Source organism: Ornithorhynchus anatinus, chromosome 4 (genome assembly GCF_004115215.2).
Source record: "Ornithorhynchus anatinus isolate Pmale09 chromosome 4, mOrnAna1.pri.v4, whole genome shotgun sequence".
Taxonomy (NCBI): Eukaryota; Metazoa; Chordata; class Mammalia; order Monotremata; family Ornithorhynchidae; genus Ornithorhynchus; species Ornithorhynchus anatinus.
In genome coordinates this window covers 89,092,433-89,117,222 of record NC_041731.1, presented here as the reverse complement: position 1 = coordinate 89,117,222, position 24,790 = coordinate 89,092,433, and the positions used below count along the sequence as shown (strand labels likewise).

Genomic DNA, 24,790 nt, shown 5'->3' with positions numbered 1-24,790 from the left:
AGTAACAAGTCTGCCAAAGTTCAACTGATTTATATTTTAGTTTGTAATCTCAAATTGTATTAGACCTGAATGGAAATGTATTTTTGCGTACTCTTCTTTCAAAAATGCAATATTTTCTTCCTTTTCATTAGCAGACTCTTCGATCAGTTCACTTGTCCTTATTACGACTATAGTATGAGTGTATTTTTACTGTGATCTTTATGTTGCCATAGTGACCTCTGTCAGCACAAACACAAGGCAGAGAATAGAAATATGAAAATAAGCGAACCTAACCGTGCTATATTTTGCCCAGAAACAAAAGTACTTACCCAAGTGTAGTGATGGAAACTTATAAAATCAGTGGGGCAAAGTTCAAATTTGAAGAGTGTACTAAAGTTATGGGCAGGAAATTCAGGGTGTGTCTAAGATTTGGAATTAAAATGTATTCTACCATTGAATTACCATTTTAATTTTTTCAGAGAAAACATTAAAAAGGCCATTTGTTGGTTTCCATTACCAATCCATTTGGAAGTACTGTACTGGTACAATCTAGATTGATCAGTGCTTCACAGACACAATACAATCATTAAGATGACACACTATAGCATTGGATAAAGAAATCTGTGAAATTCAATGTCTGTGAAAATATTTTTATTGAAATAAAACTCTCTTTTTATTGCAGCTTTGTCCAGAATGGTTCAACATTTGTAAAACACCTGTCATTGGGTTCAGTTCAAATGTGCGGGATAGGAAAGTTCCCATCTCTGCCTTTTCTTTCTCCATCACTTGGTGATGTTCCCTATAGACTGAATGAAATTACACAGGAAAAGGAACAGTGCTGTGTTTCTCTAGCTGCTGGTAAGAACTGATGCTTCAAATTTAAATATATAACCTAAATACAATTGATAACCTGTTCTGTAAGAGAATATAGCTCAAGGTTAGATGAATGTGTTGCTATTCAACTCAAGTTTTTGGATAATTTTTAGTAAAGTATCTTTTTTTTCTTCAGGATGAATTGAGTATGCTTTTAATTTTGTGTTGATCATACTTATTTTCAGCCTGTTCCCAAATCCTTCTACTTCACCCTATGGTTTGATTTTTTTTTCCCCACACATACCCACATCTTTGAACTGCTTGCCCTTTTTCTACTTTTCCATTTCTTCCAATACCAGTTCAGAAAAAGGAATTTGAACCATTAAGTTAAATATTCACTCCCACTTAAGTTCCCTAGAAGCATCTGGAAAAAGTTGTCAACCCCACCAACTAAGTAGCAAGTGAGGATAGAATTTGGGTGGAATAACCAACACAAATGCCCAAAAGGAATCCACTAAGATAATTGTTAGAAATTGCAAGTATGTGCCCGCAAATATATAGCAAAAATAGAAAAATTTTCAATAGGAATTTTGTGTTGAAGTTCCGATTCCATTCTTGCCTTCCTATAGTCGCTTTAGTTTGGGGCCCACCTGTGCCAGAAGAGAATGTGTAATTACAGCTGAGGTAAAATGGAATGGCAACCATTTTTTTTATTGCAACCTTGCATTGTCATATTTTTATTGTTACTTTGATTTACTATGTTGTTTCAAAGTATCAAATTGTGCTCCTGTCTTGCCCAGTTGAGAGCATATTCCTGTAATCCTGGCTACAGATTGACAGGAAAGGAAGCAGAAGTGTCGGTTACTGATAATCGGTAACCTATACATAGTCCTGATTTCCCTTTGCTAAAGAAACTCCATCAGCAAAAGATCTCGAAAACTGGAAAGAGTGACCTGCGAATTTTAGAAACTGAGCAGTGTAACAGGTCTCCTGGGGAAGGATTTACTCAGCTGAATATACATCATCTTAAAACGCATCTGGGCTCTTACTCAGCTTCTTGACTCCTTTGTTGTTGTTGTTGTTTTCGTCTCTGGCCTCTCTTTGAATTCCTGCTCTTGTTCTCAAAGTTTTCTCAGCTGTTTTCCAACCTTTGGCTATTTTTCTTGCTGGAGCAGTTGTTGCCTTGTTACCATAGTGTTGCACTTCTGTCATTTCAGAAAAGAGAACAGCTAGTACTGTCCTTAATGGGCAAAAAGCAAAAGTAAAAATGGTCAATTGGGCTTTGTTTAGCTCATTTTTAGGTATTATTGAAAAGAAGTATTTGGTACATTTTACACCTCTTTAGCATTTCCCGTGGAAGGAATCTTGGGATGTTCAGGAGGCTTGTTTAGCGCAGCCTTCATCTGTTGCTTCTAGGTAGAATTAGAATTTGTCAGCAAAAATGGCTGCATATGAAATGCAGAATGGTGAAGAACAGCACACATTCAGTGAGACACTTTATTTTCTTTGAATTCCAGAAAGAAAAAATGAAGAATGCACAAATATTTTTAAGGATATGTGCATTCACATTTGAAAAATTATAAAAGGGAGAAGTCTCTAAGAAAGATTGTCTAAATAATCTATAAACTACATTTGTAGCTAAATTTATGTCTGCTTTATTAATATGCTAAGTATGTCTCACAACGAGAAATTCATAGATTATTTGGTGTATCAAGTTAAATGTGGAGTGTTGGATTCGGCTAATATGTTTTTCAACTGTAGTTGAGTGACATCCATAATTTTAGATTCAGACTGTGTTGCTGAAACTAACTGGGACTCCTTTCTTCCTACAAATAATTGTGTACTTAACATGGTTTTCACTTTGAATCTTAGTCAGTTTTAAAGTAGTATCTCAATCAGATATATTTCAAGTTTACTTTTTGGGCAGAGCACTGTACTAAGCAATTGAGAGACTAGTAGATACTCGGGGGACACAGTCCCTGCCTTCAAGAAGTTTGTCGTGATAGGTCATAAAAATCTTGAACAGGAAGATGCCTGCTTATTGCTTTCACTTTGCAAGTATGTAAAGGAGTTGGGAACAATATTGTAATAAAGGAGGTGATGAAAGTTTTTTGATTTTCCATTAGGGTTACCTCATTTTTCATCTGGAATTTTTCGCTGCTGGGGAAGAGATACCTTCATAGCACTTAGAGGTCTACTGCTAATTACTGGTCGCTTTTTAGAGGCAAGGTAAGAGGCTTTTTTAAACGTTGTCAGTTTGAAAGCTTGTCCCAATATCACCATGCCATTTCTAAATTTCCATTTTTATTCACCTTTCTGGACAACTTTTGAGAGTTTTTATGAGTGTATGTTAGAATATTTCAAGGGCATAATAAAATAACGTTTTCTGGTCATTTTCAGTGATCATTGATAGTCTTTAGTTAATCCAATTGAAAGATGTAATTATATTTACTGTTACTTGCTAATTTTTTTACTTTCAAAGGCAAATTGTTAGACCAACTCCCAGCTGGAGTGAAAATTCGAGAAATGTAAACAAGCATGCCATTTCCTGTCTTTCCACTGTGAGGCAATGCTGACTAGTGGGTGAAGCAGTAGAGAAAGAATTGAGCCCTCTTCTCATTTCTGTTCCCGAGTCTACCCAACAAGCTGTGTATTCCGACAGCTACCTTGATTTTTGTTCACTTAACTTTCAATTAAGGCAAATTATCATATTCCCACTTCACTCTGATGTATATTCATTACTGAGGACATCATTTTCACCAAATGACAGTTACTCTTTTGAAAAGACAACATTCATCTTATGTTCTTCATAAGAAATATAAATAGTAATCATCATGTACAACTATTGGGCTTATTTAGAGTATATATCCAAAAAGGGTTTGTCACGTGTCTGAATTCATGAATTACTTGATTTGAACTCCAGCAAATGACAATTGCCACATAATGTGTGGAAAATTACTTTCCCCTTATATGCATGTATGGCATGGGCATGAGGGGGAAGGTTTGCATGTGGACATATGTGTGTGTGTGTGCGCGTGTGTGCGTACATATATGAAGTGTGTGTGTATTTATATATGTTGTATGTATATACAGTACACGTACATTTATATATATGGGAAATCCACTCATGAATAACTGGAATTAAAGTACTATGTGTCAAGTACAGCACAGAGCTCAGGGATGTGTCATGTAATCATATCAGATACAGTCCCAGTTGGATTGTATAATTGTTTTCTTGTTTTCTGATAATCATTTCAAAAATGAAGTAGACTCAGTTTGATATATTGCTAAAACTGAAAGGAGACAGGAGGTGAGGGTAGAGATACACTGTGGATTTATCTGTGTTTACTTTTTTAAACTGAAGTAAATTATCCATCTTAAGTGAACCATTTAATTATTTGGTTTCAGGAACATAATTCTAGCATTTGCTGGTACTCTGAGACATGGTCTTATTCCCAATCTTCTCGGCCAGGGGACGTATGCCAGATTCAATTGTCGAGATGCAGTGTGGTGGTGGCTTCAGTGTATTCAGGATTACTGTAAAATTGTTCCAAAGGGCACGGACATTCTCAAGTGCCCCGTATCCAGAATGTATCCATCAGATGACTCTTCTGCTCTACCAGCCGGCACATTGGTAAAGATGATTTCTAATAATCCCAAATGGAATGCTGATTAAATGAAGCTGAAGCTCTGGTGGATAGGAGGATTGTAACAAGGAAAACAACCTCTCTTCCACCAATTATCAGATACTAAGGGAGTGTGCATGAGAATAACTTAACTGGGAAATTATTGCTGCTTTGCACTTTTGTCCAAAAATTTTGACTCGCAAAGAAAAATTTTGTTTTTAAATGCAGTGCCAGTGGGGAAAAAAAACCCTCCCCATGGGAAAATGGCATTTAAGGTTTGACCTTGTTGAAAGTCCATTGAAAGCATTGGCACAATTTAGAGCACATTTGTGTTATCAGTAGTGATTATAGTAGTCAGTAGTATTGAGCACCTATTTTGTGCAGACCACAAAATACCAAGTACCAAGTGTTTGGGAGAATACAATGGAATTAGTAGACATGATCCTTGTCCTCAAGGAGCTTAGAATCCAACAGGAGAGGCATACACTAAAGGATATTGTAGACAGGAAGAAGTAATAGACCATATAAGATATGTACACAAATGCTGTGGGGGACTGTGTGTATTTAAATGCTTAGGTAGCTTAAAAGTTAGAGGATATAAATTGGGGTCCTGAGAAATAAGTTGGGGAATGTCTCCTGAAATAAATGTTATTTCAGAAAGACTTTGAAATAGGTTACTTATTTTCCAGCCATACCATTGGTTTTGTTATTCTTGGTTACTCAAGAAAACGTTTTCCCAGCCATATAGAGAAACCTCACACCTTCATAAATCCCCAAGCTTCAGCTTTATTTGTCCTTTTTTTCCCCTCTTTCCTTCTCTCTTATCCTGTCTTACTCTCCCTTTCAGACTCCTTCTTTCTTACTCCCTCCTCTCTTTCATCTTCCACATTTCCTTCCTTTCTTCCCTTTTCCTCTCATATTGTTCATTCTTTCCCTCAATCTCCTTTTTTCTTGTGACTGTATACTTGTTGTGGGCAGGGAATGTGTCTACCAACTCCGTTATATTGCACTTACCCAAGTTCTTAGTGCTCTGCACACAGGGAGCCCCAATAGGTATGATTAATAGATTGGTTAATTGATCTTTCTCCCTTTTTCCTGTTCTCCAACATTCCATAGAGTTCCTTCTCTCTAGCAACATGGAAGGGAAAGCCATGATAGCAACTCATCCCATCACAGGGTAAACCCAGGGTCTGCTATAGTGAAGGAGCTTTCAAGGGGTGCCTTCTGGCAGCAGTGGGATGATCACTCAGTCAGTGGTATTTATTGTGCTCTTACTGTGTGCCAGCACTTGGGGGGAGTACAATAGACACATCCTTGCCTTCAAGGAGCTTACCATCTAGTGGTGGAGACAGATATGAAAGTAAATGATAAGTAATATAAAAGTGTATACGTACATGCTGGAGAGGTAGGTGGTGGGATGAGAAAATAGGACTGGGGAGATGAGAGATTAGTCAGGAAAGGTTTCCTGGAGGAGATGTAACTTTAGTAGGCCTTGAAGGTCAGAAGAGCAGTGTTTTCCCAAATGTGAAGGGGAAGGAAGTTTTTAAGCAGGAGGGAAGTGTGAGCATGGGGTGTTTAGCAAGAAAGACACAGAGTGAGGTGTAGTGAATAGTGCTGTAAGAGCAGCGAAGTGTGCAGACTGGGTTTTCTTGGGTGAGGGGCATGGCTAAGTAGGGGAGGAGAGCCGATTAAATGCCTTAAAACCGATGGTGAGGAATTTCTACTTCCTGTGGAGGTGGATGGGAAGCCATCAGAGGTTTTTGAGGACTGAAATGATGTGTATAGAATATCTTAGAGGAGTGATCTAGGCAGCGAAGCGAAGTGTGGCCGGGGCGGGGCAAAGCTGGAGGCAGGGAGGCCAGTGAGGAGGCTAATGCAGCAGTACTAGTACAGAGTACGAGAAGTGTTTGGACCAGCATCGTGGATGGAGAGATGGGGGCAGATTCCGTAGGCATTATGAAGATTGAACCAACAGGATTTGGGACCTGACTGATGTGTGGGTTGAAGTTAAGAAGAGTCAAGGATGATACCAAGATTGTGGGACAAGGTGAATGGCGGTGATGATGATTGCCAGTGTGCAGCACATCACACCTGTGATTTCACCTCTTCGGGGGGGAATAGAGACTCAGTTCTTCCAAGTTTGTATGGGGATTGCCTCTTGATCAGCTTATAATAAATATTCGTTTAAAAGTACAGCTTTTAGAAACAACATATGCTCACCACTTACTCCATGTCAAACAGGATCAGCCATTGTATGAAGTAATACAGGAAGCTATGCAGCGTCATATGCAAGGCATACAGTTCCGAGAAAAGAATGCTGGTCCACAGATTGACCGGAATATGAAGGATGAAGGTACATCACTTAAATTGAGAGCAGTGTGGCTTAGTGGAAAGAGCATGGGCCGGGGAGTCAGAGGACCCGGGTTCATTCCTGGCTCTGCCACTTGTCTGCTGTGTGGTCTTGGACAAGTCATTTAACCTTTGTGTCCCAGTTCCCTTATCTGCAACATGGGGGGGTCAATACCTGTTCTCCCTCCTATTTAGATTGCGAGCCCCATGTGGGATCTGATTATCTTGGATCTAGCCCATTGCTTAGCAAGGAATAAGAACTTAACAAGTACCACAATTAAATTAGTCGTAGATTTATTGGGCTAGTGAAATTAGTGGCATATATGAATGATGTGATTTTTAGTAATGTTTATACAGTAGTCTATATTCTCTGAGTGGTGGATGAAATGGTGTTTTCAGGAGTAAAATCCTGCAAAGTTTTTTTTGTTAATTTAAAATGGTAGATTGTACATGAGACACAGCGATATGGGATCTATCCTCTAATGTAAATAATGTAGCACATTGTACTGGTGGGGAATCCATCTTTTCAGCTATATTCACATACATAGATACTAACTTCATATTGGTGGTGTCATCCATAAATATGTCCATACCTACATACTATCCATGCATGAGTCATAGAGTCTTATGAAATCAGATTTTTAAATGTAGAACAAAATTTGGGGCATTAATAAGCTTAATGGTACTTTTAATTTGTAATTAATAGGGAGAATGAAGTGACTCGGCCAGAGACGTAGAGTATTAGTGGAAAATATTGAGATAAACCTGCTCTCCATGACCTATGCCCATATTCATTCATTCGGTGGTATTCATTGAGTGCTTACTGTATGCAAAGCACATGAAAAAATCCTCATATATTCAAAGAGTTAAGCTTACAAACTGCCCAAAACTTCTTCTAACAGTTAGGCTATTTTATATTAAACTAAAAAGAGTTTAAGCTTTTTCTGGAAATTTTCCGAGTTTACTGGTGCCATTAAAAAAATATATTTTCAGGATTCACAAACAGCAGTTTCTGTTAGTGACTTTTTGGGAAATAATAAATGAAAGTTTGTTTTTTTTGTTTGTTTTTTGTTTTGCATTTGTAGGTTTTAATGTCACTGCAGGAGTTGATGATGAAAGTGGGTTTGTTTATGGAGGCAATCACTTCAACTGTGGAACATGGATGGATAAAATGGGAGAGAGTGACAGAGGTCGCAACAGAGGAATCCCAGCTACACCCAGGTATAAAGTGTTTTGTTTTACTTGTATGCGTATCCTTAGAGGTCACTTTTTAAATGGTTAACAGCATATCCATTCTGATAGTTCGTATTCTTGAACACTCTGTAATTTAATTACCTCTTCTTTTCAATACATGTCACTGGTCCCCCTCCAATATTGTTAATATTTGAAAATTTTCCAAAATGTAATCCATAAGATAAATTTCTAGTCTCCTGTAGCACTTACCATATTGTCAGATATTACTCATGAAAAACTCTGAGCTTCGTTCTAACTTTCTGAATAGTCCAATTGTCTTTTGTGACCAAAAAAAAACAGTTCTCCACAAATTTAAAAGACATTTCACATCCTTTCTCTGACCCTATTGCACCTCTGTTTCTGTAATAGATCCCTTTTCTCTAATCCCTGCATTCTTCAATCTAGAATTGTTCTGTGTGCAGAGCCCCTAAATCAGTTAAATTTATTGTGCACTTACTGAGTGCAGAGGTCAGTTCTAAGTGTTTGGGAGTTGTTTGGGTGTGCATGCATTCCTGCTCTCAAAGATTTTACAAATGTAATGGATTGAATCATTTGTGTATTCTAAATTCAGATACCAAATTAAATTTGCCATTGGCTTCACAAGAATAAGAATAATTGGACATTTGTTAGGTCCTTACTCTGTCTAACAAAACACTGGGATAGACACAGTACCATCAGATCAGACATGGTCCCTATCCCCAGGGAGAGAGAACAGTTATTTGGCCCCCATTTTACAGGTGAGTAAACTGACAGATAAATTAAGACACTTGCCCAAGGTCACACAGCAGGCCAGTGGTGGAGCCAAGTTTAGAAACCAGATCTCCTGAATCCCAGTTGTATGCTCTTTCCAGTAGGCCACATTACTTTTGCAGTACTTCACAAACTTTTGCAGATTCCAAATCCACTATACATTTTTGCCATTAAAAGGTGTTATATTGTCAGAAAATGGGAAATTATGCCCCATACAGAAAGTTCCTACTCTTGTTCTTCAGATTGTCACAGCTCATTTGACTCTTGAACATTTTGGGAAATATAGGCTGACTTTGTAAAAATCAACTTTTCACTTTTGGGAAATGGGAATAATAGGCAAAGGATGGGACAGTGAGAAAGTATTTGCCAAAAATACTGTACTTGGAACTTATAAATCTGAATGTTAAGTACCTGAGGTTTATTCCACATTAACTGAGTAAATTCCTATTAAAACCAAGTACTCTCCAGTTGCCATAAAGTGATCTCTACATAAGATTATATGTATCAAATCTCTTATCACCTTATCACAAACTTTTAATTTGAATTTAGAGATGGGTCTGCTGTGGAAATTGTTGGCCTGAGTAAATCAACTGTTCGCTGGTTGGTAGAATTATCGAAAAAAAATGTGTTCCCTTATCACGGAGTTACAGTAAAGAGAAATGGTAAGGTATTTATAGCACGTAATCATATATCATATATAATCATTATGGAAAGGCATGGTTTGATTTAATGTCCGTGTGCTGTTCAGCATTCAAATAGGTAGATTAAAATGCAGCTCCCCATTTTAGTTGAGGGAATATTCTTGTTTTTAGTGTTTCAATGACGAACCAATATCTGGGCGAAATAAATTTAATTTTTTAGGTACTGATGTTTCTAGAAACTAGAATTTTAGTTTCTATAATTATATTTTATAATTAGAGAGCACCTTAGAGCTGAGATGTGCAAAGGATTTTACAATCCTATCACTAAAGGTCAACCTCTGAGTATCATGTAGGGTCATTAATCTCTTGATATAACAGACTTTGTTTGCATGACCTACCCAAGCGCACGTAGCAAACTGCAAGCTCACGTAGCAGATTGCGTGCTCACGTAGCGGGTACAAGTCTGTGGCCAGTGATAAGCATTCTAGATCTCTGTTCTAAAGTTCATTTTTGAAATCATTATAGCTTTCCCCTGTAGCGGGGAAATCTTATAAAAAAAAATTTTGTCGATTCAAATAACATAAACAATGGAAGCATTCAATTTTTATGCAAAAACGTGTTTCATTATGAACTGTGGAAGTGGTGATATACTGCGTGGCCTGTAATGACCTGAAAAAAGGAACATACATCCAAAAATTAAAGAAATTACTCTCATTTTTAGGTTATAGTAGGGTGTTCGCGGTGTTGTAAATGTTAAATCCTGCTTTGTATTTTACTGTATTTCAGAAAAAGAGGTATTAATCACATACGATGAATGGAACAGGAAAATCCAAGACCACTTTGAAAAGCTATTCTATGTTTCAGAGGATCCATCAGATACTAATGAAAAGCATCCTAATTTGGTTCATAAGCGTGGTATATACAAAGATAGCTATGGAGCTTCAAGTCCTTGGTGTGACTACCAGCTCAGGCCAAACTTTACCATAGCAATGGTTGTGGTAAGTGCTTGGAAAGTTTCAGAGACTATTCCTCGTTAACACATTAGAGTATCCCTCTGAGTTTGGAGTGCTTGTTCCATGTACAGAGTGACTTATTTTTTTCCCTACTACTTTCAGATTTAAAAGGACACAGCTTTCCTTATTGTACAGTTAAATAGATCAGAGTGCTGTTTCTCTGGCTTAAACATGTAACATTTATCATTAAAAAATCGAAAATTTGTTTTTCATTTGTAGTTGTTTTGAGAAACAAGGTAATACAGTCATGTGAGGAGTTTAAAGTGCATTTAGCTGATAGATTTCAATTGCAGTTCTCCCGAGGGAGGAATGTCTGTTGTTAGCACTCCTCGTGCTACCTGAAGTTTCTCTAGCGGTGGACAAGATAGTCATTTTGTAACTCTTTTCAGACACCACCACAAATCAGAAGGTGGCCTTAGGGACCCTACCTTGAGACCTCCCCCAACTGTCCCCCCAGAGAGCCTGTTCTGGCCTTCGCAGCTCTCCTTAAGGATCCTCCACCAGTTCAGGCCACCACACCAAGAAGGTTAGGACAGTTGAAGGACTTCTACAGAGCTTCTAATGTGTCCATTCTTCACCTCCCTCCTCAGTATTTCCTCTAGTTAATCAAAATCTGTGGGAGAGGGTAGGATCTCCAAACCTCTAAGGGTACTCAGATGAGGAGAAGCTGGGTTCTGGGAACTGCACCAGCAGCCTCAGTTATACACTGCCAAACCTGTCTTTTATTCCTGAGGGTGAGTGGCCAGTTTGGTTTTTGTTGGTAGTGCATAATTGCTTTCTACCCCTTAGTAGTTCCTTTCTAATCAAAGTATGTTTCATATTGGTTTCTTGACTGAGAAAAAACTTGCTGTGATGTTTTGTTCTTTAAATATGGTAGGCTCCTGAACTCTTTACTCCTCAGAAGGCATGGAAAGCTTTGGAAATAGCAGAGAAGAAATTGCTTGGTCCCCTGGGCATGAAAACTCTGGATCCAGAGTAAGTTTACTAGAAACTGCTTACACCTAGATTTCCTTAGGTAGTGTTGGGCTTTGATTGAAATATTAAAACTTCAATACATTTAATTAGGGGATGTTTGGGTTTTTTCCGAAATAGACACCATCAATAGTAAGAATCCTAAATTAATATTATAAGCTCACCTAAATAATGACCCTTAAATGTATATGTTAGGACCAACCAATTCAACCTCATTAGTTTGGAAAAGGAAATGTAACATGTCAAAGAATCAAAATCCTATAGTATGTAGTTACATATGTACTGTAGTTACATATGTAGTTACTATAGTATGTACTGTAGTTACTAGTAGTATGTAGTATGTAGTTATAGTATACTATACTATACTATAGTATAGTATACTATATACTATAATAATAAATAATAATAATGTTGGTATTTGTTAAGCGCTTACTATGTGCCGAGCACTGTTCTAAGCGCTGGGGTGGACATAGGGGAATAAGGTTGTCCCACGTGGGGCTCACAGTCTTAATCCCCATTTTACAGATGAGGGAACTGAGGCACAGAGAAGTTAAGTGACTTGCCCACAGTCACACAGCCGACAAGTGGCAGAGCTGGGATTCGAACTCATGAGTCCTGACTCCAAAGCCCGTGCTCTTTCCACTGAGCCACGCTACTTCTCATACTATATTCTTCTCATACTATACATACATATAGTATGTAGTTACATACTATAGGATTTTGATTCTTTGACATGTTACATTTTTCATTAGAGCTGTGGATTTGGGAATATTTGGGGCTTTTTCCATCTTTTAATACTACATAGTAGGCCAGATTCTGCCAAATCAACTGGCAGAATTAATTTTTCATTTAAGTTCCTAGGACACCATTACCCTGGATTACCATTAATCACCTGATCATATAGAATTAATGGAACCAAAAGTGCCTAATTTATACTTTGAAGTATTTTATTCACCTGGTATGAAACTAGCTGCTTTACTTTCTCCCCATTCTACTTTCAGCCCCCATCTCAACAATTTTCAGCCCCTCAATGCACCGTGACTTCTGGCAACTCCTTTTTTCCCCATTTTCTCTCCCAAGAAAGTCTCTTCTAATGCATTGTATATGATTTCACATCATCTGAAATCATTGAACTGGCGGTCTCCGCAAGGCAAGCTACCCCGGCCCTCGATTTGCACCCTTTATTCACCCCTCCCTCAATCCCACAGTACTTAGATACATATCTATATTTATATTAATGTCTGTCTCCCCCTATAGACTGTGTTTGTTGTGGGCAGGGAGTGTGTCTACCAACTCGGCTGTACTGAACTCTGTCAAGCACTTAGTACAGTGCTCTGCACACTGTAAGCTCTCAGTAAATATCATTGATCTGAATTTGACTTAGATTTTTTCCATCATTTTACAGTGATATGGTGTACTGTGGAGTATATGATAATGCCCTAGACAATGACAACTACAACCTTGCTAAAGGTTTTAATTACCACCAAGGACCTGTAAGAATTTAATTTCTGTTTTCTGGGAATTTGGTGGATTAAAATGTATTTTACCAAAAATAACATCATGTTCTTAATGTCTTTTTAAGGAATGGTTGTGGCCTGTTGGATATTTTCTTCGTGCAAAGTTATATTTTTCCAAGTTAATGGGTCAGGAAACTTACACAAAGACTGTGTTTTTGATTAAAAATGTTCTTTCCCGTCATTACGTCCATCTTGAGAGGTAAGTTGTTGGTGCGAGTATTTCTATTTTAACTTTCCAAAGAACAGTACAGGATATCTCCAGTTCAGCATTTTAAAAGAGCAGGGTGAAACCCTTCTGCCAACATGTCATGGTGATTTCTCTATTCATCCGGATCCCTATGTGCTTTCTGTGGGGGGGGGGGAAATGAATGCAGTGAGGAGCACACTCTTATATTTCTAGAACAGGGCCATATGTATAATTTTAAAAATAAATTTGGCTGGAAAACCTAGTAGTAGTAATAGTATTTATTAAGCACTTGTTGTGTGCAGAATGCTGTCTTAAGCACTGGAAGAGAATATACAGGTGGGAATCAGACACGGTCCCAATCCCTCGGTGGGCCCCCAGTCTAGTGGAGGAGTGAAGGTGTAAGAGAGCCAAAAGAAGAGATTGAGAATCCATGATGCAGGAATAGTGGGTTAGGGAGAAAAGCCCTTGAAGCAAAAATATATGGAAAAGTTAGGAACTGGGAACCATTCAGAAACTGGACTTTGAGCCTGGGATGAGCCACTTGAATTAGAAATCACTGACCTCAGCCCTAGAGACAATTCAGAAATGGAAATTGGCTTCTTCTAGTAAGAAGTAGTAGTAATAGTATTAAGTGCTTACTATGTGCAGAGCACTGTATTAAGCTCCGGGAGAGAATACATTTGTAGTAATTAGACATGGCCTCTGTCCCTCAAAGTTCTCCCATTCTAAGTGTATAAGTGGGGAAAAGGGACTGGAGACAAACCAAAAAGGATGAAACATTGAAACACAGCACAAATACTGAAAACAAAAACAAAATCTATAGGGTGCTGTTTCTAGCGGAAGAGGATTTGAGGCTCCTCGGATCTCAGAGTCCAGGACACACCCTTAGTCACAGCAGTCACTAAGCCATCAGTCTTTCTGGAAGTTTTCTGTAACTTTCTGGAAGTTTTATGGAAGCCTCATTGTGTGGGTGTTTTTCTCTTTCCCTCTAGGGTGGTGGGAGGCAGGATAGGATGTAGTCTTCTCATTAGTGCAAATGATTAATACTATTTGTTAAGCACTTACTATGTGCCAGGCACTGTATTAAACATCAGTGCCAGTTTCCATGGAGACAGTGTGGCTGGCTGGCTGGTAAGGGAGATGCCATGAGCATGCAGCAGCGTTTATCCCTAGCCTGGCACACCCAGGGCCTACTGAGAGCAGGGGCACGAAGGAAGACAGCAGTGACTGTGGATATTTTTCTCGACTGCGATGGAGGGATGGGATCCGAGAGCATGCAGTAATGGCTTTTCCATCCAGCCTGGCGTGCGGGGAGCATGCCCGAAACAAGGGCCCTCGGAGGTGGGAGGGAAGGCCTCTGTATTCTCTCCCAGCACTTAGTATAGTGTTCTGTTCACAGTAAGTGTTTAATAAAATGCTATTACTATTAAAGCAAATGATTAGGAGTTTCTCTTTGATGTGGAGAGGAATGTGTAATCACTAGAGGTTTATAAGGAGTGGGGAGATGTGCCCAGAATTATGATTCAGAAAAACCATCTAGGCAGCCGTGAACTATGGACTGAAAAGGTGAGAGACTGGAGACAGGGAGTTCCTGTAAGGAGGATGATGCAAGTGGGCAAGTTGAGAGTGACAAATCATATATTTCAGTAACTAGATCTGACTCTCTTGCCAAATCTCTGTCCAGCCCTTCCATCAAAATTGATCAGAAACACCGAAAGCATATTCAGAAATTTCTGATAAACCAAGTTCCATCTTTGGGTTTAAATAGAAGAGAATAGAACATAAACTATGTTTTTTGTTAAAAGCATTCAGTTGTTCAGCTCTAAGTCGATCCTGGTTTGAATCCTAGATGTAATAATAATAATGTATCTGTTGAGTGCTTACTATGTGTTCTAAGCACTGGGGTAAATACAAGGTAATCAGGTTGGACATAGCCCCTGTCCCACATGGGGCTTGCAGTTTTAACCCCCATTTTACAGATGAGGTAACAGCCCCAGAGAAGTGAAGTGATTTGCCCAAGACCACCCAGCAGTCAAGTGGCAGAGCTGGGATTAGAACTCACGTCCTCTGACTCCCAAGCCCGTGCTCTTGCCACTAGGCCATCCTGCTTCTCCTCTACGTATCTTTGCATTTGAAACATTCAGGCCCCGTAATGTCCATTTCTCAGTTATCAATTGAGAGGCAGTCTGGGCTAGTGGAAAGAGCGTGGGCCTAGGAGTCAGAGCACCTAGATTCTAATCCCAGCTCAGCCACCTGTCTGCTCTCCGACTTTGAGCAAGTCACTTGGTGTCTCTGTGCCTTACTTACCCCATCTGTAAAACGTGGAATAAGACTATGAGCCGTATATGAAACAGGGACTGTGTCTGACCATGTTATCTTGTATCTACCCCGGAACTTAATGCAGTGCCTGGCACAAAGTAAGTGCTTAACAAATACCATGAAAAATTCTTAAGTTAGACATATTTTAAATATAGATTCCTTATTTTCTCATTTGACTCTGAATTGGGGGGTTTTAATTGTATTTTTTTTAATGGTTTTCATACAATAAGATGCATTATACTTTAATAAGAGGGGAAATGTCTCTATAATTCACCAAAATTATCAACTGCCATTTTTTATACAATTTGACATTAAATATGTTTCATTCCTTTTTCAGATCCCCTTGGAAAGGGCTTCCAGAGCTGACTAATGAAAATGGACAATACTGTTCTTTCAGCTGTGAAACACAGGCTTGGTCAATTGCCGTTATTCTTGAAACTCTTTATGATTTATGATAGTTGATTTTCATCTGCTGTATAGTGTTTGCACTCAGTTACGGTATGAAGATATAAGCTAACATTGTGATCATACTGTAACGGATGCTACTCTTTTGCAGCCTCAGATCTATGGAGTTAAAAAAGCAACACTATACTAGTAATTTTTTTTAGACAGCTTATCAAAGTTAGCTTTGTGAATGAAAGGAAATAGCCATTTGCATTAGAAGAAATAACTGCCCGTATCAATGCAGTAGATTATTGTAAATTTAGCATATGCTCTTCAGTCCAGTCAATCATTGATATTTAGTGGGCGCCTGTTATGTGCAGAGCACTGTATTAAGCTCTTAGGACAGTACAGCAGAAACAGAAGAAATAGTACCTGCCCTCAGAATTTACAACCTCCAAGGGGGAGACAGAAATCCCAGGTTTGAAGAGAGAAAAACCTTGGCATCTATATTCCCATGTGTGCTTTTGCAGAATTCTGCTTAAAGTAATGGGTACCTTGGACTGTAAGCTCTTTGTGGGTGGGGAATATTGTGTTATATTGTTATGTTGAACTCTCCCAGGCACTTAGTACAGTGCTTTGCAAACAGTAAGTGCTCAATAAATACAATTGATTATGAAAAGGTACTAAAAGATAAACGTTCTGTAATTTTTATCTTCTTTTCATAGTAGACATTTTCTTCAGTAGCAGTGTGTTCCGTAGGCGTTGAGCTAATGAGCAGTCATTTGATCTGCAGTAGATCAGCTTTCACAGTACCACCAATGTTTTTAACTTTCCTTTTATTTTTCCACTGAAATGTTTGTGTATTTTGCACTTTTTGCTGGTAATGCAGTACTTTTAGTACTTCACTGTATTAATTTTAATATTTATACTATTCTCATGTTTTGCAAAGAATTTCCCAGAAAATTTAAAATGCTCGGTTCTACTTCTAATGAGCTTGCATCCTCTAAAGAGGTTTATAATGGTTTGGAATTTCCTGCTTCAGCAATAATGAAGTTAGAGTCTTCGTCAGGTGTGTAATTTAGTCATGAACAATCAACACGTGTATTCAAGGGAGGTAGAAAGGGGAGGCTCAGAAGCTTGAAAAACATTTAATTATATTCTAGTTGTCTTATTTAACACATTGGGCACCAAATGTGTTGATATTTAAAAGTCTAAATAAATATATTTTTCATTTCATTATAGATAAATTCATTCACTAATGATAGAGGAATCCTTGAAATATACCAAATCTGAAGTCAACAAAATACCTATATATCACAGCTGCTTGGGTTATATCTTTTAAAGTTGGTTCATTTTGATATTCAACTTTAATTTTACTGGTCTGTGAAATGAGAAGTCTCAGTTTCTTATGAAGAAAGGAATTATATGTGGGAAATACATATTCAAATATATTTGAGTAACTGAAAAAATAATGTTTTCTGAATTAAAGTTTATCATCTATATTAAGTATAAGCTATTAATATTAAAAACTATTATATTGATAGAATATAATGAATATTGTTTTCCTGCAAACTGTGCTTTTTATTTCAGGAGCATTGGAAGCATTATAAAGTAGAATTTTCTTTTCAATAAAGCACATATGAGCACTTGAGTTTGAAGAACTAAGATTTTTCACAATTTATTTAGAGTTTTGCTGTGGCTAAGTGGAAAGAGCACAGGCTTGTGAGTCAGAGGATATGGGTTCTAATTCCAGTCCCGCCACTTGTCTATCTGTGACTTTGGGCAAGCCACTTAACTTCTCTATGCCTAAGTTACCTCATCTTTAAAATGACTGTGAGCCCCACCTGGGACAACCTGATTAGTTTCTATCTACCCCAGTGCTTAGAGCAGTGCTTGGCACATAGTAAGCGCTTAACAAATACCATAATTATATTATTTGTATTCTTCTTACATTGATTTATAATTAACTTGAATATTGAAATGGTGTTCTTGTAGGTAAAATTTGTCCCTACTACTCTATGTAGGAATACGTGAGTTATATATAGAAGTTTTCCAGGAATATCTTAGTGTTTCAAGAGTTTTATTGAAACTCCTTCACTAATTCCAAAAATAACCACAATACCATCTGCTTTTGGAGACCACATGCATTTCCAGAAAGATGAGGTCCTTTATGATAGGTGGTCCTGAAATATAGGGAGTTTCATTATTGGGACATATTTTGCTTTTCTATTTGCAATTTACTTTCTATTATGTAGACTTTTATTTTTCATTTGACTCAGTTTTCTACATTCTGAAGCAGTTTTACCTCTTTTGGCTGCAGGTCTGGTACTAATGCACACTTTTGGATTCACAAGGCCACAATTTCAGCTCATTGTGAGGCTGGGAGCATGTCTCCCAACTCTGGTGAATTGGACTTTCCCAAGCTCTCAGTACAGTGCTCTGCACACAGTAAAGCCCTCAATAAATACCCTTGATTGATCACCGGAAGCCTTGAGTCAAAACCCAGGACTGGATCTCCTTCAATAATAGGAAAACAAAAATGGCCGAGAGAACTGTACTACTGCAGAAGAGCTTAGGGTTCTTCTGGGGAACCTTTTTTCATTCAATCAATCAGTCATTCAATCGCTGGTATTTATTGAGCACTTACCGTGTGTAAAGTGTTGCACTAAGCACTTGGAAGAGTACAGTACTTTAGAGTTGATAAACATAATCCCTATCCCCCCAGGGACTTCCAGTCTAGTAGAGGCTTTCGAGCAAGGTCTTTATATTCTCTAAGTAAATAATTGAACCATATACCCTCCTAACCGTCTGTGTTCTGTTCTTACAAGCAGGGAAATTGGCTAAAAAGCAAGCTTCCCCTTTAAACTCTCCAAACGACTGCTCTCATTTGGTTGCTTTAAGAAGGATTTAGAAAGTAGTGTTGGGAGTGTCTTCACATGACCTAAAGGAGCTCTACCATCCAAGAACTGTGAGTCAGTACTGACAACGAATCCCAGAAGTCTTATGAATCAATTTGTAGCTAGGGGCTTATTGAAGTCCTAAAACATGTTTTGAAATACTTCCTTCAGGGTATTTTGCACTTTGGAAGGTGTTACATCATATCAGACTGTTCAAAATGCAATATTTCCAGAGTCAAATTTCACCATGCCAGCCCTCTGGGGCCCACAGCCCAAAAAAGACCCAGCACCAGATTTCCCTTTTCTGTCCCTGCTCCAGTACCATCCTTTGCCCTATCCTGAAGTGCATTTTAAAAGAGTATAGCAAGGATTCAGGTACGTGGAGCCAGGGAAAAATGCAATTCAGAGTCCCATTTTAAATGTACTCTCTTGAGGAAATAACATCTGTGGTTGGAAAACTTGGAATTTTGGTTACATAGCCTTCAAATACAAGTAGTATAAGAAGGTTTCACTAAATTTTCACTAAAGTTAGATAGTTTTTCTCCAATGAATTTGTTCTCAGAATCAAAGAATATCTAAATGATTTCCTCCTTTTGCCTTCATTTCATATTTTCATTGAAGAATGGAAATGCAAATAAAATGTTTTCTTGATTTTACTTTTTTACCTTAAAAGTGGTTATTGTGATATTGTTAATTTGGGGATGAGAGCAGGGTAATATTTTGTGTGCCAAGCTTTGCCCTAAAAAAGTTTACAAGGCCAAGTTGCATCGCTGTCCTGTATAACTATATAAGCTATTCATATATATATACATATGTATGTGGATGTGTGGGCGTGTATATATATATATATATATATGTGTGTATATATGTATACATACATATATATCAAAGTAGTCAGTAGTCATTTGAAATGCTGATAAGTGTTGAAGAACAGTGTCACTAGTTTCTGCCAGTAACATAAATCAAAGCAAATCATTCATCTTTGATCAAAAAAAATTTATTTTTAGCTAGATAGCGATAATAATTCTGTGCCCCAATCTTCTCCCATTCCTAAAAAGCGCTACTCCCTAACTTAAATTGTCATTTCATGCCCTCAGTTTCTTTTCATTTTAACCGGATGTGATTTATTGTTTGAGATAACTTAGTCTGCCCAACCATCTTTGACTTAAAGTCACCCTATTTATGCATGTTATAACATAAAATGAGGAATGTGTAATCAGAGTTTGGCGTGAGTCTTTTAGCAATTATTTAATTTTTAAAAAATCTTGTACTGTATGTCGACGTGCTGAACAAATAAAGCTCATTATATATCACTAAATGTTTTTTCTTTCATTTACCAGTACATGAATCCAATCCAGCCCTCTTCTCCTCCCACCATATTCCCTTGTCCCATCCCCTACCCAGTTTGGCCACATTATTTGTGCAGACATACAGTCTTAGAAAGGAGCTTGGTATGAGGTGAAGTCACAGGAAATAGCAAGCCAGAAAGCAGAACTCGGCCCATTACAATTACACAAAAATAACTACCCTCTTAGCACACAGTGTGCCGGAAGATGATCAGAAATTCCGCCAGAAGTGCCGCCTAGACTCCTGGATACTTCTGGAGAGAAAAGGGCCAGTCCTCTCTGCTCTGCCCAGAATGTGCAAGAGAAAGAGGTGCTTTTACTCTAGGACAGCTTCGTTCATTGTTCGTTGCTGTGAAGAAAGCATTTGGTGCAGAAGTAAAAAGGTTAAAATTAATGGTTAAAATGAGGCTTTTGGACTACATGAATGCTAATTACCCCCTCTAACCTTCCCGCCTCCAAAGTTAGCTAAACGTTTGATCACATAAAGGTCAAGAATACTCATCCCCTTGGGCCCGATCCTTCAGCCAGCAGCATCTTCTGCAAAACAAGATTGAGGAAAACATTGAAGGCCAAGAGAAATATGTGGTTTGAGCTACCCAAAGGCTTTTTTTAAAAAAAAAAATTATTCTTCCACTGAAAGAATTCAAAACATCCTAATAAAAATCATACTGCAACTGAAGACTTGTCAGCCATGGTGGGAGGATTTGAGGGTGTTTGATTTTTCTGATTTTCGGATACATTTCCCAAACTACCCTAGCATTGATGGAATATTCATCAATGGTATTGAGCGTTTACTGTGTGCAGAGCAGTGTACTAAGTGCTGGGGAGAGTACAGTACAACAGAATTGGTAGACACATTGCCTGCCCACAAGTGGTTTACAGTATAGGGGGAGATGGATACTAAAATAAATTATGGAAACATATATAAGTGGCATGTGACTGAGGGTGGGGTGAATATCGTGCTTAAAGGATCCAAATCCGTAGGTGGTGTAGAAGGGAGACGAAGATGGGGAAATGAGGGTTTACTCTCTGCGTGTTAAATTTAGTCTTGGAAACATTTTCTTCGAATGCCATTAGTAGTTTTAAGACCAAAAATTCCTATCCCTCGCTGACTGACAGGATATATTAAAAATCCTTCCTAAAATAGATGAAATAAGAGAACTTACGTGGTCTTAATTGGAGATGTGATTTTAGCATGGCTTTGAAGGTGGGAGGATAGTGTGGACTGACTGATATGAAGGGGGAAGGAGCTCCAGGCCATAGGGAGGATGTGGGTAAGATCAGTCAGCAGTGAGATAGTAGATGGATAACTCTTCAGAATTTATCCTCAGGTAGCTTAAATAGGGATGTATTATAAATCGATGCAACTTCAATGTTTAACATTGTTTACAGGGATTTTAAATATACCCAAAAACTTCCCCTGAGGAATTTCTTAGAGGATATTTTCAAGTCAGAATTAAAGTTGCACAAGGTAACAAATTCAATCCTGAAAGTTTCTAAAATTGTTCAGGCATGTTTGGAAGGATGAAACGTTTTTATGGCACTGCCCGTATTATAACACATTTCTGATTCATGCCTAGGGAATTCCTTAGACCTAGGGAATTCCAAGTTGATCCCTGACAGTTTAGTACTTGAACTTCATTACTTCATTATCTTTCCACATTTGTTCCTGTAAGAAATGAACTTGCAACTGGGGATTTTCTCCATATAACCACTCTTCTGGGGGGGAAAACAATCCATGGGGAAAAATCCCCAAGAAGGAACTTCAGCTCCATAAAAATAGGAAAAGTATGTGACATACACACCCCTTCTCTGAATCTCTGTCTTGCAATGGCAGTGGAGAGCAGGCCACCACCCAAGCTGCTTAGTAGTGATTGCATAATAATAATTATTATGATACTTGATAAATGCTTACTATGTGCCAAATACTGTTCTAAGCACTGGGGCAGGGACAAAATCAGGTTGTACACAGTCTCCCTGACCCACATGAGGCTCACTTTTAAATCCCCATTTTACAGATGCTGTTAACAGAGGCACAGAGAAGTTAAGTGACTCGCTCAAGGATCCTGTAGTGGAGAGGTATTGAACGCAGGTCCTTCTGACTCCTGAGCCCCGGCTCTATCCACTAAGCATTGCTGCTTCTCAGCATCTGCAGCAAACACTGACTTTTTCATTTGGGGGACTGATGAGAGGCCATAGGAATAATGATTATTATGGTATTTGTGAAATTTGTTCTTTGTCTCAAGCTCTGTATTAAGTTCTGGGGTAGGTTCAAATGAATCAGGTAGGACCCGGCGGGCTCACACTTTGAGGGAGGGAGACCAGGTATTAAATCCCCATTTTGCAAATGAGAAAACCGAGGCACAGAGAAAATAAATGTCTCAGCAGGCAAGTGGCAAAGCTGGAATTTGAACACAGATCCTCTGACTCCCAGCCTCCTGCTCTTTCCACTGGGCTGAGAAATCACAGGACATCTAAAGGAGAGCACTGGACTTTTTAAAAGCTTGAGAGTAGTGTTCTAGTTTCATTTACTCTTGGATCCTCTGCCTTCCAAGGGACAGGGACCTTGTCTAATTTCCACCTGTGTATTCTCTCTCAGTACTTGGTATGATGCTCTGCATACATTCTATTACTACCATCCTCTATCATGAAACAGTTTACATTAATTGATCATATTTATTGAGTACTTACTAAGCACTGTACTAAGCACTTGAGAATACAACAGAATTGGCAGAAATGTTCATGGGAAGCAGCATGGCCCAGAGGAAAGAGCATGGCCCTGGGAGTCAGAGGCCTGGGTTCTAATCCCAGATTCGCCACTTGTCTGCAGTGTGACCTTGGACAAACCACTTAACGGCTCTGTGCTTCAGTTACCTCATCTTCATTCAATAGTATTTATTGAGCACTTAGTATGTGCAGAGCACTGTACTAAGCGCTTGGAATGTACAATTCAGCAACAGATAGAGACAATCCCTGCCCAATAACGGGCCCACAGCCTAAACGGGGAACACAGACAGCAAAGCAAAACAGAATAAAACAAAACAAAACAACATCATCAAGATAAACAGAATCTTGGAGATATATACCTCATTAACAAAATAAATAAGGTAATAATGTACAAATAAGCACAGTGCTGAGGGGAGGGGAAGGGGGAAGAGCAGAGGGCGGGGGGGGAGGGGGAAGGGGAGAGGAGGAGGAGCAGAGGGAAAGGGGGGCTCAGTCTGGAAAGGCCTCCTGGAGGAGGTGAGCTTTCAGCAGGGCTTTGAAGAGGGGAAGAGAGTTAGTTTGGCAAATGTGAGGAGTGGTAGGACGTGGGCCAGGGGTCGACGGTGGGACAGGTGCGAACAGGAGATGAGCAGCAGAGGAGTGGAGCATATGGGGTGGACAGTAGGAGAGAAGGGAGGTGAGGTAGGAGGGGGCAAGGTGACAGAGAGCTATGAAGCCAAGAGTGAGGAGTTTTTGTTTCGTGCAAAGGTTGATAGGCAACCACTGGAGGTTTTTGAGGAGGGGAGTGACAGGCCCAAAGCATTTCTGAAAGAAGATGATCCCGGCAGTGGAATGAAGAATAGACTGGAGTAGGGAGAGAAAGGAGGAAAGGAAATCAGAGAGGAGGCTGACACAATAATCCAGTTGGGATATTATGAGAGCTTGTACCAGCACGGTAGCAGTTTGGATGGAGAGGAAAGGGCGGATGTTGGTGATATTGTGAAGGTGAGACCAACGGGTGTTGGTGACGGATTGGATGTGTGGGGTGAATAAGAGAGCTGAGTCTAGGATGATACCAAGGTTGCGGGCCTGTGAGACGGGAAGGATGGTAGTGCTGTCCACAGTGACAGGGAAGTCAGGGAGAGGTCAGGGCTTGGGAGGGAAGATAAGGAAATGACAGGTAGGGAACGATGGAGTATAAAGATATTCATTCAGTTGTATTTATTGAGCACTTACTGTGTGTAGAGCACTGTATTAACTGCTTCTAAAGTACAATTCAGCAATAAAGAGACAATCCCTGCCCACATCAGGCTTACAGTCTAGAGGGTGGTGGAGATAGACATCAAAACAAGTAAACAGACATCAATATAAATAAATAAGAGCTGTAGGGCTGACGATAAGGTAAATATCAATACTTCAAGGGTGCAGATCCATGTGCATAGGAGATGCAGAAGGGAAAGCAGGAATGGGAAATGAGGGCTTAGTTGGAGACGGCCTCTTGGAGATGTAATTTTAGTCGGGCTTAGAAGTTGGGGAGAGTGGTGACCTGTCATATATGAAAGGGTAGGTAGTTCCCGGCCAGAGGGAGGATGTGGACAAGGGGTCAGCAGCAAGATAGATAAGATGGAGGTAGAGCGAGTAGACTGATGTTAGAGGAGTGAAGTGTGTTAGCTGGGGTGTAGTAGGAGATCAGCGAGGTAAGGTAGGCGGGAGTAAGCTGACTGAATTCCTTAAAGCCTGTGTCAAGGGTTCTGTTTGATGCAGAGGCGAATAGACAACCTCTGGAGGTTTTTGAGGAATAGGGGGATGTGGACTTAACTTTTATTTTTAGAAAAATGACCAGAACAGCAGAATAGGGGACCCAAACTGAACTTTGAAAGACTCCCACAGTTAAGGGGTGGGGGTGGGGGGGGCAGAAGAGGAGCCAGCCAAAGACACTGAGAAGAACCAGCCAGGGTTAGGAAGAGAACTAGGACAGGACAGTGTCAGTGGAGGCTAGGTTAGATGTTTCCAGATGGAGGTGGTCTATAATGTCAAAGGCAGCTGAGAGAATAGGAA

The 24,790-nt window shown here is 39.2% G+C and overlaps 1 protein-coding gene across 3 annotated transcripts in view; it reads left to right on the top strand.

Moving 5' to 3' along the window:
• Positions 1 to 17,448, top strand: part of AGL (amylo-alpha-1, 6-glucosidase, 4-alpha-glucanotransferase) — a 61,154-nt gene extending 43,706 nt beyond the window's left edge. For all 3 annotated transcript variants that reach the window (XM_029062914.1, XM_029062916.1, XM_029062915.2), the window contains exons 24-34: positions 662 to 837; positions 2,919 to 3,021; positions 4,201 to 4,426; positions 6,660 to 6,771; positions 7,853 to 7,988; positions 9,300 to 9,412; positions 10,178 to 10,389; positions 11,282 to 11,379; positions 12,782 to 12,869; positions 12,959 to 13,092; positions 15,737 to 17,448. In XM_029062914.1, coding sequence (XP_028918747.1) covers positions 662 to 837; positions 2,919 to 3,021; positions 4,201 to 4,426; positions 6,660 to 6,771; positions 7,853 to 7,988; positions 9,300 to 9,412; positions 10,178 to 10,389; positions 11,282 to 11,379; positions 12,782 to 12,869; positions 12,959 to 13,092; positions 15,737 to 15,854 — 1,516 coding nt within the window. In that variant the 3' untranslated portion in view covers positions 15,855 to 17,448. The remainder of the gene's footprint in view (positions 1 to 661; positions 838 to 2,918; positions 3,022 to 4,200; positions 4,427 to 6,659; positions 6,772 to 7,852; positions 7,989 to 9,299; positions 9,413 to 10,177; positions 10,390 to 11,281; positions 11,380 to 12,781; positions 12,870 to 12,958; positions 13,093 to 15,736) is intronic.
• Positions 17,449 to 24,790: the final 7,342 nt, after the last annotated feature.